The sequence below is a fragment of the Epinephelus lanceolatus genome, chromosome 7 (genome assembly GCF_041903045.1).
Source record: "Epinephelus lanceolatus isolate andai-2023 chromosome 7, ASM4190304v1, whole genome shotgun sequence".
Taxonomy (NCBI): Eukaryota; Metazoa; Chordata; class Actinopteri; order Perciformes; family Serranidae; genus Epinephelus; species Epinephelus lanceolatus.
In genome coordinates, this window is record NC_135740.1 from 29247854 (window position 1) to 29264249 (window position 16396).

General features: G+C 42.0%; 1 protein-coding gene across 6 annotated transcripts in view; it reads left to right on the forward strand.

The window, feature by feature from the left end:
* Positions 1 to 16396, forward strand: part of mcf2a (MCF.2 cell line derived transforming sequence a) — a 38084-nt gene that overhangs the window by 3953 nt on the left and 17735 nt on the right. For 5 of the 6 annotated variants that reach the window (XR_013491825.1, XR_013491823.1, XR_013491824.1 and 2 more), the window contains exons 2-13: positions 9774 to 9842; positions 9950 to 10064; positions 10439 to 10529; positions 12014 to 12133; positions 12637 to 12753; positions 13975 to 14124; positions 14236 to 14351; positions 14444 to 14558; positions 14664 to 14783; positions 14886 to 15077; positions 15163 to 15354; positions 15566 to 15737. Coding sequence is in view for 2 of the 6 variants with exons in the window: in XM_033633724.2 (XP_033489615.2) it covers positions 9774 to 9842; positions 9950 to 10064; positions 10439 to 10529; positions 12014 to 12133; positions 12637 to 12753; positions 13975 to 14124; positions 14236 to 14351; positions 14444 to 14558; positions 14664 to 14783; positions 14886 to 15077; positions 15163 to 15354; positions 15566 to 15737 (1569 nt within the window). In the remaining 4 variants the exon portion in view is untranslated. Of the gene's footprint in view, positions 1 to 9773; positions 9843 to 9949; positions 10065 to 10438; positions 10530 to 10971; positions 11158 to 12013; positions 12134 to 12636; positions 12754 to 13974; positions 14125 to 14235; positions 14352 to 14443; positions 14559 to 14663; positions 14784 to 14885; positions 15078 to 15162; positions 15355 to 15565; positions 15738 to 16396 lie in introns of those variants that run through there. The other variant, XM_078169414.1, reaches the window with a different exon arrangement.

Genomic DNA, 16396 nt, shown 5'->3' on the forward strand with positions numbered 1-16396 from the left:
CCAAAGATATGTGAAGCTATTGTCTGGGGTTTACTACCTAAGCCTCTCTGGTCTAAAACCAATCTAGTTTTCGTGTGTCCCTGCGGGTAGAATACACAATTTTCTTCTACCCTTTTCTATCAGAATGCAGCCACACAGCAGTCTAATCCCCTTAGCATTGAAAGCTTTGTTTAGCAGAAATATCTCATGACCTAAAAGCAGTATGAGTTTAGGCCTCTGTGTACTGTGAACATGTTTGTATGTGTAAGAGGGGATTTCTTGCTCTGCGAGGGATTACGTGTGTCCGTTTTTTGGGTCTTTACAAAATCAGACTGAGTACAATATCCACATTGTCTATGTGTACTCTCTACTCTTAAAACCAGCCTCTTGTTACTGTCTTTCTGTAAGATTCACTAAGATTTACTCTACTATGTGAGTAAAGTGTGGTGCTGCAGCATCTATTACTGTCAGTATAGAAAATAATCTTGTGTCCCTTCTGTTTTTCTGCACAGAACACTTTAGTTAATATTCAGACAGAAGTCATGTTTAAACAGCCTCAACGTGCATGGGTTTAATATTTTACCAACCTATTAAACAGACATCTTATGGTGTCTATAAAATGTACACACACCCATTTGACTCCTTATACATGCCTTATTTTGTAGAGTTTTCCTACTGATCATTGTTAAAAAAAAGCCTAATAAAATCCTCTGTGATTTCGTGTTGTAAAATAATAAAATGTAAAAAACTACAAGGTGTTTAATGTGTTTTATAGGAGAGGTATGTAATGAAATCAGTGTAGATGGCAATCACTGTTTGGACAACAGAGATAAGCTCCCCGCCTCCAGCTTTGTGCGTAGACCGAAAGGATTGGTCTTGGAGTCTTGATCTGTTTGACTGGCAGCAAATCTCTGTTTCCATCCACACTGGCAGAGTTTCCTCTTCCTCTAAGAGCAGAGGAGCAAACAGAGGTTATTTGACTTTCGCCTGTGCACACCGTCCTGTCTGTGGCCCGGAAAGGTTGTGACGCAAGCTCAAAGAGAAGCACAGCATGTCCTACTCTGACCACCTGTGGCTATTTAAACTGTGTGTGTGTGTGTGTGTGTGTGTGTGTGTATACATGAGTTATTTTTGCAGTTTAGTTTAGTTTCACATACATGTAAAGAAAATGCAGGAAAAAGAAATTAAAAGTTAAAACGCTGTGCAGGAGAGGTTAATGAAGTGTTAAGATTCTTTGCAAATTAGAGTCCTTTTCAGATGTTTTTTGAATAACGCTAATGTAGATGATGATTGTAGAGATGGAAGAAGGTTGTTCCAAAGAGATGGTCCTTTGTATTCCAATGAACATTGATTAAGAGAAATCTGACAATATGGAGGATAAAGGTTCTTTGAGTGTCTTGTGGAATATGAGTGAATATCTGAGGAAGACTTTAAAAAGTTCTGAAAAACACTGGTCAAGTCATGAGTGAGATACATATTTATACAAGAATACACAAGTCTGGTTTATGTTAACATTAAAAGTTGATATTTTCTAAAGAGAGAAACGGATGACTTGCATTTTTTGGAAAGCTAGTCACTCAAAAATGTCTTTTGAATTAGAAAAATCTTGAGAGATAAGTGGGCCATGTGGCAGCCCAAGCAGTATTACAATACATAATATGAGGGACAAGTGAACAAACTCTACTTAAGGTACCAATTGACTTAATAGTCTTTTTACAGACAAGTTGAATGGTATTTCCAAGTTAGTTTCGATGTTGTTGTCTATGAAAATTAGGCTTTATCTTTGTTATATTTTTTATTTTTGTCACAAAATATCAAGTTTGATTTTTCAATATTGAGAGAGAGTTTGTTCATCTGAAACCATTCAGAAATAGACGATGGCTCTTCATTTGCTCCTCTAAAATTTTTATGTCAAAATATCAGACATGTATCATCAGCAAATAAAAAAAGGCAGTACGTTTTTACAGACCCTAGAACAAGAACAAAAGAGGTCCAAGAATGGAGCCCTGGGGTACTCCACAAAGTAGCTTAGTTCTATATGAATTATAGCTACTAACAGAGACATACTGTTCTCTGTCCGTCAAATAATCAAGCAGCCATTTAAAGCAACACCATGAAAGCCATGTTTCTGTAATTTTGCAATACGGATGTTGTGATCAACAGTGTCAATCGCCTTTGACAAGTGTAGGAATATGCCAAGAGTAAGTTTCTTGTTGTGTAAGGCTGTAGTGATTTTGTTAACAAGCTGCATGTTTTTCCGAAAACCATATTGATGGCCATACAGTATGTTGCTGTCATCCATATGCTTTTTCATTCTGGAATATACTAGTTTTTCAAGAACTTTAGAAAAACGTGGTAAAACAGATATAGGACCTGTTCTGAGCATTAAAAGTTAAACATGCGTGAGAGGCTCAACAATAGACAAAACAACTTTCTTAACAAGGCTAGATCTTATTTCATCATGCCCTGCAGAGGGTTCTTTCATCTCTAGTATAATCTTCTGCACTTCTTTAGAGGTAGGAGGGTTTAACATGCTTATGGAATGATACTGGTTGATTTATTAAACTGATGTTGCTTTAGTGCTTTGTACTTAATAAAATTCCTTGTTTGACTGATTATAAGGCATTTCAGTTGGTGAGTTAGTGGTCAGACAGGGTGAAGGAGGAGTGCAGTACCTCCACAAACTGGCAAGTGTATTAACAACGTTGCAGTTTGCAGCACAGGCTGCCCTTCCTTTGATCAAACACTGTAGAGGTCCGCAGTGTGTGTGCTTGTGTATTAGTGTGGTGGTTTTTTTAGATCAACTTTAGTACATTTAGAACTGCTGTTGTAATTTATCAGATTTTGTCTTTGGCATCCTATTTATAAGATCTGAAACTGTTACATTACATAAAACCCAGGACCCGTGTGCTGTTCTACATCTCACTAGCTCACACATTGTTTTATATAAATAATTACAGCATAGCAGGCCTGCATATTGCAGTTATCTCGATGGAAAATGTTAACAACATGACGTTTATTTGTTTAAAACCTGTCTCAGCTTCCTGAAGCTCTCGTGGCTCAGGGTACAAATGGTTATGTAACTATTCCAGCGTGACGGTAACTTTATCCTGCATCTGTGTGTGCACAGTCCGGCCATTGGCCCTGCTGTGGCCCGCCTTGGCTCAGCTTCTTTCTGTTACAGACACACATCAAATATTCAGCAGGTACCAGCAGAGCTCATTACTTGCTCCCTGACAGCCTGATGGACACTGTTACTGCAGTCGACGCATGGAACATAACACCTTCTCCTCCTCTCTCTCGGTTTCTTTTGCTCTCTGTTGTCTTTCTCTGACTGTGTTTTTCTGCTTCTCTTCTCCAATTTATTTTTAATGTCTTTCCATTATGGATGAGGAAACAATAAATTGTGAGCAAATTGACCGCCTTGCTAATCTGCTGCATTAACCACTAAACAGTTTAGTGCCTTAGTACTGTTTAATTTTTGCTCCTATTTCTGCCATTATGATTCTTGTTGGAGAGAAAGCTGGATAGTTACATTAGAGTTTCCTTCACTCTTTACTCTGTTTACATGATTTAATGTTCAAAAAACACATGATTTTTCTCATACTCTCGCCTGAATATACCTGTATTCACCCCCTGTTTGAAACGCTCCAAAAAAGTCCAGTCTGCTCTGATTGGTCAGTGTTTCTGGCACAAGATTAAAAAAACACACATTATGTGATGCTGACTGATTTACGATTACCATGACCTGGATGACTGAGAATCGTCACCGACATGCTGACTGATGGTTTTTTTTTAATCTAAAGTGCATGTTTGTTTTCCTTTTTATTGGTCTCCAAACTATAGACAGTAAATGTAGTGATGGATGTATCTAGCGTGACGTCACCCATTGGTTTGTGGACTTCAGAAGTTTGGCATTTCGGCTTTCGCCATCTTGGGGTTTTTTGGGGGGGCAGGCCAAAAGTGACCATATTTGGGTGAGAGGTTGGTACTGTGGAGGAGTGAGGGGTGGTTTTAACTGAGAAGCTGAAGAGACTATCAGCAGACAGCCTGTCACTCAAAGCGACCACGGCCTTAATTATGCATAACTCAAAGCTGTTACAAAATGTAAATGGATACATTATATAGAAATAATTAGCGCCACCTCCTTACAATAATAGGAAATATTATGGAGAGAGCTGGCTGAAGTTAGCCCTCCTGAATATAACTTAATAACAGTTTGAAGGTTGGTTATTTATTGATAATCAAATACATATGTGCTGTATGTGCGTGCAACACAGTGACACTATGTGATGTGGTTAATTGAACTCTGGTCAGTCATAATAAGTTGGACCTGCCCTGCTTGGTTGCGTATCATGGTTGAGCTAATGTTATATGCAGCTGCTGGACAGAGCCATGATCTGTTTGGACCAATAACAAGAAAAACAAATATGCACATTTAGATAAAACTAGTCCATACCCATTGGTAGCTTTGTCACCTTCTACCTATGCCAATCCTCAATGCCTATGTGCAGTTTCACATAGATTGACCACGTCAGTGAGTAGAAAAATGTGGGACAGACAGAATGACTGACTGACAGAATGACACACTGACAGTTCCGTGATAATATACAGCAAACCATACCATGACTTAGTCATACCAAAAATTAGAAAAAAACAAACATTGGGCCACAGGGGGAGCCACAGCAATCGGTTGCATTTTAGCCATTTTTAAGCATTTTTCTGTTGTTATAGCACCACCCAGTTGCCAATTAGAGTTAAATTTCTCCAGTCACCTTGAGGCGTCCTGTTCTACATATCTACCAAGTTTAGAAAAAATCGATATGATGGTTACGCCTAGATAAGAAATTAGCTCTCTAGCGCCCCCATTTTGTTTGATGGGGTCAATAATGGAGGGGTCCCCTCAGATTATGTGTGGTCATATGCCTACAAAGTTGCGTGGTGATCAGTGAAACCTTTGAGATGTTATACACCTTTATGTGATGAGCCACGCCCTTCGCAATATTCATTGCCTTATAGAAGCTCAGTTTTAGTAAGTTTTCCACATTTTGCCAAGAGGGAACTTTAGATATTGGTCCCTAGATTATGTTCACTGAGTTTCATGCAGATCGGTCAAACTTCCTAGGAAGAGATTGATTTGAAGTGTTTTTCAAAAAATTCAAAATGGAGGAAAATCTATGTAACCGGAAGTTACGGGTTCTTGAGGCAAATGTGTTCCTTGTGAGGAGAGGCATCTCTGTGAAAAGTTTCATGTCTCTATGACGTATGGGGCATGAGATATGCCCATTCAAAGTTTGCAATTTCAATCGGTTGCTATAGCGCCCCCCTTTGGCCAATTGATGTAATATTGCTTCATTCACATCCTCCCATGACCCTCTACCACTGTGCCGAATTTCACATGGATTGACCAAGTCAGTGAGGAGAAAAATGTGGAACAGACAGACCCACAGACAGAGTTTTCGTCATTATATACTAAGATAAGATATGTCAGTCAACATCACACAGTGTATTTTTTTATTTTATTTTGTGGAAGGAGTTTTCTGTTAAACAACAAAGGTATGATGGGTAATAGTGGGGCTTGCCCTGACTGCCCCACTGACTTCAACAGAAGTGGCCCCAAAGTCTGGCACCTTTGCGAAAGCAGAATGCTGTCACTGATGTTATGACCCTTACTTCTTTTCTAGGTTGTAGCTGACAGGAAATAAAGAGAGACACGTTTAGAATTTTTAATGTTTACATTTGAAACAGTCTATATAGTATAGTATAGTTGTGACATCACAATTTCATGGAAATCCTGACAACTCATTTAAAAGTACAGTTTCTGAATATGGACTGTCTGCATTTCTCTGTGTACTGAGTGTTGTGATACTTTCACAGTGTTTATATAGCATGTACAAAAATGGAAATCAGACTTTTTACAATATGGGTCCTTTAAATCCACTTTAAACACATTGTAAGCTGATATAAAGAGTCTCAGCTGCTCCTACACATCTGGTTGAGTGATTGTTGGTGCACCAACGGGCAGATGAAAGCCTCCTTTGAACTGCACTGACTGCTCTATAAGAGACTGTGTGCATTTATTGGCCACTCAGACACTAATGGCACCAAGCATGAGACAGCGGGCCATCTGCCAGTAACTTAAATTACACGAACATCCCTTCAGATGCTGTACAGTAAATGACCTAATGCTTCTTAATAATGTCCTTGTCTAATTTGCACCAGATGTAGGATTTACATCTGCTTCAGGCATATAGTTACTGCTGAGTGTTATCATGGAGTATCTGTTACTAAAGGAAGACAAGACTTTATTTTCAGATGAAAGCTGACAAGTGTGAGTCTCTGTCTTTAAATGTGAGCACTTTGATGTCAAAGCTTCAGCAACAAAGGCGTCAGTGTGGCTGTCACCATGGAAAAGCCTTTGAACCGTTATTTAGGCCATCACGTTACTTCATGAAAAGCCTGGGGTTTGGTGTGTTTTAGAGACGAAGAAAGATGGGGAAAATTCCTAAATACTGGTCCCAGATTCACAGTTATTTTACTATTAAATCACACACCAGATGAATTCAATTTTCAATTCAATTTTATTTATAAAGCCCAATATCACAAATCACAATTTGCCTCACAGGGCTTTACAGCATACGACATCCCTCTGTCCTTAAGACCCTCACAGCGGATAAGGAAAAACTCCCCAAAAAAAACCCCTTTAACGGGGGAAAAAAAAACGGTAGAAACCTCAGGAAGAGCAACTGAGGAGGGATCCCTCTTCCAGGACGGACAGACGTGCAATAGATGTCGTACAGAACAGATCAGCATAATAAATTAACAGTAATCCATATGACACAATGAGACAGAGAGAGAGAGAGAGAGAGAGAGAGAGAGAGATGCAGGTAATGACAGTAGCTTACAACAACATTAATGAAAGTAATAATATTATAGTTATAGTTCTGGCTACTGTGGTACAATATGTTGAAAGTATGTATTAGTATCAGACAGTATACTTGTGTGACAATAGTCATATGTGTATAATAACAGTAGAAGTATGACTAATGACTAATGATGGCAGCAGCAGCAGGAGGCATCTGGCAGGACCACGGCAGCAGCACAACCACACACGTCACACTGTCCAGGCACCGCTGCGGTATGAGTTATTCTGAGAGACAGTGGAGCACAAAGGCTCCGGAGAAGAAGCCGAGTTAGTGACATCCAGAATGGCCGAGTTAGCAAGATGCAGTAATAGGATGAGAGTGAGAGAGAGAGAGAGAGAGAGAGAGAGAGAGAGAGAGAGGGAGAGAGAGGGAGCCCGGTGTATTATAGGGGGTCCTCCGGCAGACTAGGCCTAAGTCAGCCTAACTAGGGGCTGGTACAGGGCAAGCCTGAGCCAGCCCTAACTATAAGCTTTATCAAAGAGGAAAGTCTTAAGTCTAGTCTTAAATGTGGAGACGGTGTCTGCCTCCCGGACCGTAACAGGAAGATGATTCCACAGGAGAGGAGCCTGATAGCTGAAGGCTCTGGCTCCTGATCTGCTTTTGGAGACTTTAGGGACCACGAGTAACCCTGCGTTCTCAGAGCGCAGTGTTCTGGTGGGATAATATGGCACTATGAGCTCACTAAGATATGACGGAGCTTGACCATTTAGAGCTTTATAAGTTAACAGTAGGATTTTAAATTCAATTCTGGATTTTACAGGGAGCCAGTGCAGAGAAGCTAAAACAGGAGAAATATGATCTCGTTTCTTAGTTCCTGTTAGTACACGTGCTGCTGCATTCTGAATTAGCTGGAGAGTTTTTAAGGACTTACTAGAGCTACCTGATAATAGAGAGTTACAGTAATCCAGCCTTGAGGTAACAAAAGCGTGGACCAATTTTTCTGCATCTTTTCGGGTCAGGATAGGCCTAATTTTCGCAATATTACGCAGATGAAAAAATGCAGTCCGTGAGGTTTGCTTTAAATGAGAATTAAAAGACAAATCTTGATCAAATATTACTCCGAGGTTTCTTACGGTAGTGCTAGAGGCCAGAGCAATGCCATCTAGAGAAACTATGTCATCAGATAAAGAGTCTCTGAGTTGTTTGGGGCCAAGAACAATAACTTCAGTTTTGTCTGAATTTAACATCAGGAAATTGGTGCTCATCCAATTTTTTATGTCTTTAAGGCAGTTATGGAGTTTAGTTAATTGATTACTTTCTTCTGGCTTCATCGATAAATACAACTGTGTATCATCCGCATAACAATGGAAGTTTATAGAGTGATTTCTAATGATGTTACCTAAAGGAAGCATATATAGAGTAAATAGGATTGGTCCGAGCACAGAACCTTGCGGAACTCCAAAACAAACTTTGGTACGTAAGGATGATTCATTACGAACGTCAACAAATTGAAAACGATCAGATAAATAAGATTTAAACCAGCTTAGTGCTGAACCTTTTAGGCCAATTAAGTGATCCAGTCTCTGCAGTAGAATTTGATGGTCAATTGTGTCAAACGCCGCACTAAGATCTAATAAAACAAGAACAGAGACGAGTCCTTTGTCTGAAGCAATCAGAAGGTCATTTGTAATTTTAACTAGAGCTGTCTCAGTGCTATGATGCACTCTAAATCCTGACTGAAATTCCTCAAATAAATTATTATCCTGGAGAAAATCACACAGCTGGTCTGCGACTACTTTCTCAAGGATCTTTGACATAAAGGGAAGATTAGATATTGGTCTATAGTTGGCTAACACCTCTGGATCCAGGGTGGGCTTTTTTAGGAGAGGTTTAATTACAGCTACCTTAAAAGACTGTGGTACATAGCCTGTTAATAGGGATATATTGATCATATCTAATATATGAGTGTTAACTAAAGGAAAGACCTCCTTAAGTAGCCTAGTTGGGATGGGGTCTAAGAGACACGTTGATGATTTAGATGAATGAATCATTTCAAGTTGAATATCTTTACTGATCTACATTGTATAATTTGTTGAGAGCAAAATGACATAACAATGGTCAGTAGAAACCAAAATCAAACCAAAAATCCCAGAGCCCCCTGTACCAGCGTAAGGTCTGACAGTCGTTCTGAGGATTTCATCCTGGTACCTAACAGCAGTCAGAGTACTGTTAGCTATGACATGGAGGCATGTGCGACCCTCCAAGGATATGCCATCACTGACCCACTGCCAAACCGGTCATGCTGGATGATGTTACAGGCAGAATGACGTTCACCACGTGTCCAGACTTTGTCAAGGCAGTGTCAATCTGCTCTCATCTGTGAATAGAACAGGGCGCCAATGGCAGTCCTGCTAATTCTGGTGTTCTCTGGTGAATGCCGCTCTAGCTGCACGGTGCTGGGCTGTGAGCACAGGTCCCACTAGAGGATGTTGGGCCCTCATGCCACCCTCATGGAGTCTGTTTCTGACAGTGTGGTCAGAAACATGCACACCAGTAGCCTGCTGGAGGTAATTTTGTAGAGCTCTGGCAGTGCTCCTCCTGTTACTCCTCGCACAAAGGAGCAGATACCGGTGCTGCTGCTGGGTTGATGGTCTTCTACGGCCCTGTCCAGCTCTCCTTGTGTAACAGCCGGTCTCCTGGTATCTCCTCCATGCTCTTGAGACTGTGCTGGGACACAGCAAACCTTCTTGGTGTTATACTGTGACCATTAAGTGTTCCCTTCATTATTTTGAGCAGTGTATTTTATATGGACATGAGTGACAATTGTTGATTTTAATTTGAGTAGTATTTTGTTTATAATGGAGTCCAACAGTTTTTCAGTGCACAGCACTTCCCTCAAGCCTTTATAATTTGTGTGTCTTTTTCCAGAGGTGACCGTCCCTGTCAGCCTGAAGGAGGTGGGAGGCTACATAGAGAAACAGGTGGCATACCTGTCAGGTGAGGCTTTGCTTAGTCATTCCTCAGCACTTGTTTTTAGTAACTAAAGTGTCTCACCTGTAATTTCATGTCCTCTACAAAGAAATTGCTTATATTTTCCTCCCCAGGGGGCCGTGGAGAAGACTCCAGCGTCATCATCACCCTCCCAGAGTGCTCGGCTTTCAGCGACATTCCAGAGGAAGCTTTAGCCAAAGTCTTTACATACCTCACTCTCATCCCTCGGTGTGTCCCCCTTCATCTGTTCCTGTCTGATTCTCTCCCTCTCTCTTTCTGCAGTGCACCAAAAAGCACGGTGCTTGTATTCTGGGCACAGCTGGTCCTCACTGCTCCACAGTGTCAAATGTCCTACTGATGCCCTCTATGTCCAAACCTCAGTCTCCCAAGAGAGTAGAAAAGTTTACGTTATATCATATCCAGAGCTTTTTTCCCTCTCACGTGCCATTGCAGTGAATTTTGAATAATAGAGAAGTAATGTATGACATGATTTGAGTAGTTAACCTGCTCTTGACTAGTTATCCTTTCTTGATTTCCTGTCTGAGAGCTTCAAATGACAAACGACATCACAGCTGTTCACCTTTGCCTCATTTTTCTTGCAGAACGAGGCAACCCGGAGTAAAATTCATCATCATATTAGACCGAAGACTGGATACATGGGCCTCTATCAAAACTGCACTTGCAAGGATAGCAGTGAGTTTCATATTTCCATTTTTCTTTTCATCAAGGCCATTTGTATCTAATCAATATTCCTTTCAGACAGATCAGACATCAATATGACAGATCAGTGTTTTGGAGCTGCAGCATGGCTCTGTGCACTGGCTGCTGTTTAATGGATGGGCTGCTGTCCATGGTGCTGAAAACCTGAGCTCTACCTGGACAGCACCCATCACATCTTCTGCATATAGTACAATTAAAGGTGCATTTCGGTTTGGTGTATAGATCCATGTGGGGTGCAGTTTGATTAGAAGGTAAACAATCTGTCCGTACTGGATGTCCCGTTGCATATTGCTGCAAATGAATGAGTAAGCAGAAACTGTGTGATGACGCGGGGTGCTGAGGAGAGGAGAGGAGAGGATGAGGAGGGGAAGGAAGGCGGGAGGGAAACGTTGCAGTCAGCGCTGCCACCCTCCTTGAGGCAGCAGCAGCAGCAGCAGCAGCGCTGCGGCTGTGGTCAGGCAGCCGGACTCAGATGCATACCTTTAAGATTAGCACCAATTTCCACCGGACAGACGGGAACTTACATGTAACCGAGATGGCTTCCAACACCATGGCTGATTGCTTTTACCGGCGGGGAGTGCCGAAGATCCGCCGGAGCCCGGTAACAAGCTGCTGATTAGTTTTAATCACCGTGTGGAGAGTTTGGAGTGAAGTTTTTGGGCGGGCAGGGTGAATGCGGCAGTGGCACCGGTTGTGGCTGCTGGTGCTGCGGGGAGTGGAGCACTGCGGTGCACAGCGCACCTCTGCTTAGTCATGCGACCGGCTGTGTGTGAACCCTAAACAGACTTATGGGTGGCTTTTTTAATGCATGTTTATCCTGTAAGCAGAAGGTGGAGTGATTGAGCCTTCATGGTGGAGTCAGGACAAATGAATGTCAGAAGTTGCGTCACATGCAGAAGGATGCATTGGTGATATTTCTGGACAAAATACATAGAAAGCAATGTTGCATATAAATCCTACTGCAGGGGATGATTCTGCATCACATTTACCTTCATGATGTAAATGTGCATCATTTTTAATCATACATAAAATATGAAATTAAATTATTTTACTTTATTTGTGTACAGCATGCTGCAGTAGTTATTTACAGTTCTGCAGGAGGCAGGCTGGGTATGGTGCAGAAATTCCTGCACAGTCAGGCGACGACCTCAAACGCCCTGAGGATGAAATGCAGCATATGACATGTGTATAAATGGTGTAGTGACTGAACCTTGACTCCATTAGGCTGACAGTAATCGTCTCAGTGACAGAGTGCCTAAGACCTGAAGTCTCTCCTGTCAGATGAAGAGGATGAGAGCTTATTAAAGCTTTTTTTTTTCCTCAGCTCATGTCTCTTCCTGTGCCAGCATGCATTCAGTAGTTAGTCCATGTTGCACCGTGAGCTTAAATTCACAGTGTTATACTTCTCCATACGCAGCCTCATTAATATGACAGTGAACCTCTCTTCCCTCTGCAAGGCCTCCTTTCCTGGGAACCTCCACCTGGTCTTGGTGCTCCGACCCACCAGCTTCTTCCACCGCACTGTTACTGATATTGGCTTTCGCTTCAGCCAAGAGGACTTCATGCTCAAGATGCCAGTAAGGCAGCCCCTCCTCAGTTACCAAACATGTCCCACATCACGACAAGGTACACCTCGTTCTTGTTACAACCTTGATCTCCATGAGTCAAAATGTTCTGTGGTGGACACGCAGCCAGGAACACGTTTTGGTTTTGAAACAAATATTATAATGAAGCAGGTTATCTGAGGATGTTTCTAAGTGTTTCTGGTGATCTAAATGATTTAATTTTATGAAGTATCAAGAGTAAAAATATGTTTGTCATGCCATTTTCAACAACCGTGACCACTAGGATCAACTTTATGTACATGCCAGTGGTGCCAGTGACCCTTTAATGATCAATCATACCTCCTCCAGTATGGCAAAGAGACCTACTCTAACTATGTTTCCTATTAAAACAAAAATCAATCATGCATTTCAAAAACACCAGGTAATAATGTACAGAAAAGGAAAAATGAAACTACTTTGCTAAAAGTACAGTACAGTGTTCTTTGTGAGGTCTCAGATTTTGTCTGCACCTTTAGGTGGTGATGCTGAGCTCTGTCACAGACCTGCTGCGCTACATTGATGAGAACCAGCTGACTTCAGAGTTTGGAGGCACTTTGGATTATTGTCACAGTGACTGGATTGTTTTACGAACAGTAAGCTACAATTTCAATTCTGAAACACACTGGGACCAAAGATTAAACGATATCATCATCATCCTCTCCATGTTTATTTCATTTCTGAGGTTCACCCCTGTGACTGAGTCACTATATATTTATTTTTACCTGTCTGATAATGCTGCTGCTTGAAATTCTGCATATATGAACATGAAATATATGAAATATAAATACACAAGGAAATGCCTCTGAGTATCCAATGTGATGTTAAAGGGGCAGTTTACCCCAAAAGAAAAAAATGCATATTTTGTCTCTTACCTGTAGTGCTATCCATCACTCTGGATGGTTTTGCTGTGAGTTGCTGAGTGTCGGAGATATCGGCTGCAGAGATGTCTGCCTTCTCTTGAATTTAATAGAACTAGATGGCACTCAGCTTGTGGTGTTCAAAGTGCCAAGAAAATACATATGAAAAACTCAACAGCGATGTCTCTGTCCAGAAATCATGACCCGGTTTCTCAAGATAATCCACAGACCTTGTTGTGAGCAGTTTCATGTTGGAACTGTTTTCTTCCTACTGAACTACATCCGCTAACTGCATCACTGCACAGAAGAAAGCTTACATCTACCGCTAGCTCACCTAGCATCTCTTAGCTAGCTAACATTGCAGCTCAGCCAAGGAGGATGCCATTAATATTTACATCTCATGCTGTCACAAGCCTCCCGTCCATGATTAGATGCACGCTTCCTTCTGCACTGTGATTTAGTTGAAAGAAACTAGTTCCTGAATGAAACTGATCACAACAAGGTCTGTGGATTATCTTGAGTGACCAGGTCATGACTTCTGGAAAGAGACATTGCTGTTGAGCTTTTCAAATGTATATTTTTGCCGCTTTGAGCCCCACCAGCTGAGTGACATCTAGTTCCATTGTATTCAAAAGAAGGCAGACATCTCTATATTCTTTCAACCAAACTACACCTGCCAATCAAATCATGAGCACAGGGGGCAACTCACATCAGAACAATCTAGACTGATAAATAACACTACAGGGTAACAAAAATGTATTTTTGATTTAAGGATGAACTGTCCCTTTAACCTGCACTTGGCTGGCTGTGCTGCATCTCTCTCCTTCACCCTGGATACTGACGTGTCTTGCCGTCTTGTTGCTGTCAGAAACCCACCAGGGGCTCTGCATCCTTAAGACACTGAGCCACGGATTGTTCTCCTCTCACGAGACTCTGTATTTTTTGTTTTCATGACAGGCTATTGAAAGTTTTGCTGTCACAGTCAAAGACATTGCACAGATGCTACAGGGCTTTGGCACCGAGCTGGCAGAGACGGAGCTGTCGGATGAGGGGAAAGCCATCGAGTATCTTCTCGAGTCTCACACTGACAAGTACAGGAAACTCAAGGTAGTGTTTTTCCATACAAGGTGTATTTCTTAATATTACTACAATATTTTTTCCTTGCAAAGAGATGTAGAGGTATTTTATAAAGTCCGCCTTTGAATGCTGCTTTGACAGGATGCCATCAGGTCAGTGTCAAAGGAAGGTCGTCATCTTCTTGCGAGCCTCGAGACCTCCGGAAAGGAGGACGACACCCAGTGGGACGTGAGGCTGGACTGGGAGACAGTGCAGAGGTAAAGCTGCCTTCAAGGAAATGCTCACATTTATAATCTTATAGTTGAACTGTAAACCTCAAATACATTTCTGAGCACTCTGTCACTTTTAGGCTTCTTGCTCAGCTCAGAGACATGGAGTCAGCCTTCGATGGCTTCTTTGAGAAGCATCATCTGAAACTCCATCAGTACCTGCAGCTGCTCAGATATGAACAAAGCTTTCAGGAGGTAAAGAATTCATTCATTTATCATGTTTACATGTATGTGTTTATGTGTTAATGCCCATACTTTCTTTTTAGTCTGTGTATCTGATGTTGTGTGTTTTCTGTTTAGATGGAGTTGTGTTTGGAGCACCTGACTGCTCAGGAGAAGGCGCTGTCCATATCTGTCGACACTCTGGCTCAAACAGAACAGGCTCTCAAAAGGTTGGACAGTCTGGAATCAAATGCACAGGTCAGTGTTGCCAATATCAGGTGGCTTGAAGTCCTCAGTGATCACAGTGTGTCCAAAATAATGGACCCCTTCCTTCTGGTGTGTCTTTGTTGGCTCGATCAGGAGGTGATGTCTCGAGCTCAGATCATCATCCTTCACGGACACCAGCTATCAGCCGGTCACCACTATGCCATGGCTCTTATCATGCAGCGCTGCAACGAGCTTCGCCACTACTGTGATACACTCAATGCTGCTCTCAAGACCAAACACACTCGTCTTCTGCAAATACACCAGCTGCTGCTTTGTCTTGGACAGGTATCGAGAAACGTGCATCTACACACACACATCAGAACACACACAACACTCTGTACATTGATACATGTGGATTCTCCACCTTCAGGCCCACAGTTGGTGTGATGACGGAGCGTATCTGCTGGCCAATCAGCTGGTAGATAAGTACCAGTCTAAGGAGGGGGCTCAGGCTGCTTTGAGGGAGATCGAGAGGTTCCTGGAGGGGGCGCCGTCTATACTGAGCTCAGGACCTGACATCCTGGCCATCGAGTATGAAACTGTCATTACACCTCAGCTGCAGGTCAGTCACCACAGCAGTCATTTTAGATATTTAGACCACCACTTGAGCAATAAATCTTCCAATATTTTGGCTTTGAGCGAAAATATGAGCTTGTTCATTAAAAGAATTGTCAAGTATACACCATGACCTTATTGCCATAATTTCCCTGTTTATTCTTAACAGCGTAATTTCTAGATTTTACATATCCTGTGTCCATCTTGCTTTCTGTTAGACGCAGATTGGAAAAACATTTGAGAAGCATGCAACAGTGCAGCAGATGATCCAGAGCCGACAGGCTTGTCTGAGGAAGCTGGCTGATAAACATGTGCGACCGATCCAACTGGTGGCCCCTAGGCCTGAAAACCCACCGCGCGCCAAGTCCCCGCTTTTCTCCCCCAAGCATGGTACAACACACACACATACACACACATACAGTACTTCTATCTTTGAAAGGACCCTCACTGACATGATGCGTTCCCTACAGAGTCCAGTGTGATTTGTTAATGTTTTATTAATCCTGCTCCTCCCTCTGGATTTACAATTACCACTTGCTCCCACAGTGTGTGTGTTCTACTCCCACCCGCACACATGACCTGGGAGGCTTGGCAAGGGCTGATTACATGTGTACAGCATACAGCAATCAGTTACGGTTGGCGGGGGTTTAATGTAATTACATACTGTTTGTATTTATTGCAACCCTAACCAGCACTAATGCAAATGTTCATCACACTCTGTGTCATGTTTTCAGGTAAATAACACTCCAGGAATAGTTAGCTTACTTCTTTATCGTCTTTCATAGACAGGACAGAGCATTCACAACAGCTGACTTCCACCGGCACACAAACAGGGCCAGTAAAGAGACAGGCTTGTTGTATTCTAACAAATCTCTGGACCTGCACTGTATTTTTGAGTGCAACCACCCACCCGTAGCAAATTTAAAACCACCTGCTCCCATGAAATTACTGTCTGGATCTCGATCCCAATGCAGTCCTCTAACCCTCACCCTTAACCATCACAACTAAGCAGTGTTAGGCAAGTTACTCTCAAAGTGTAATATATTACA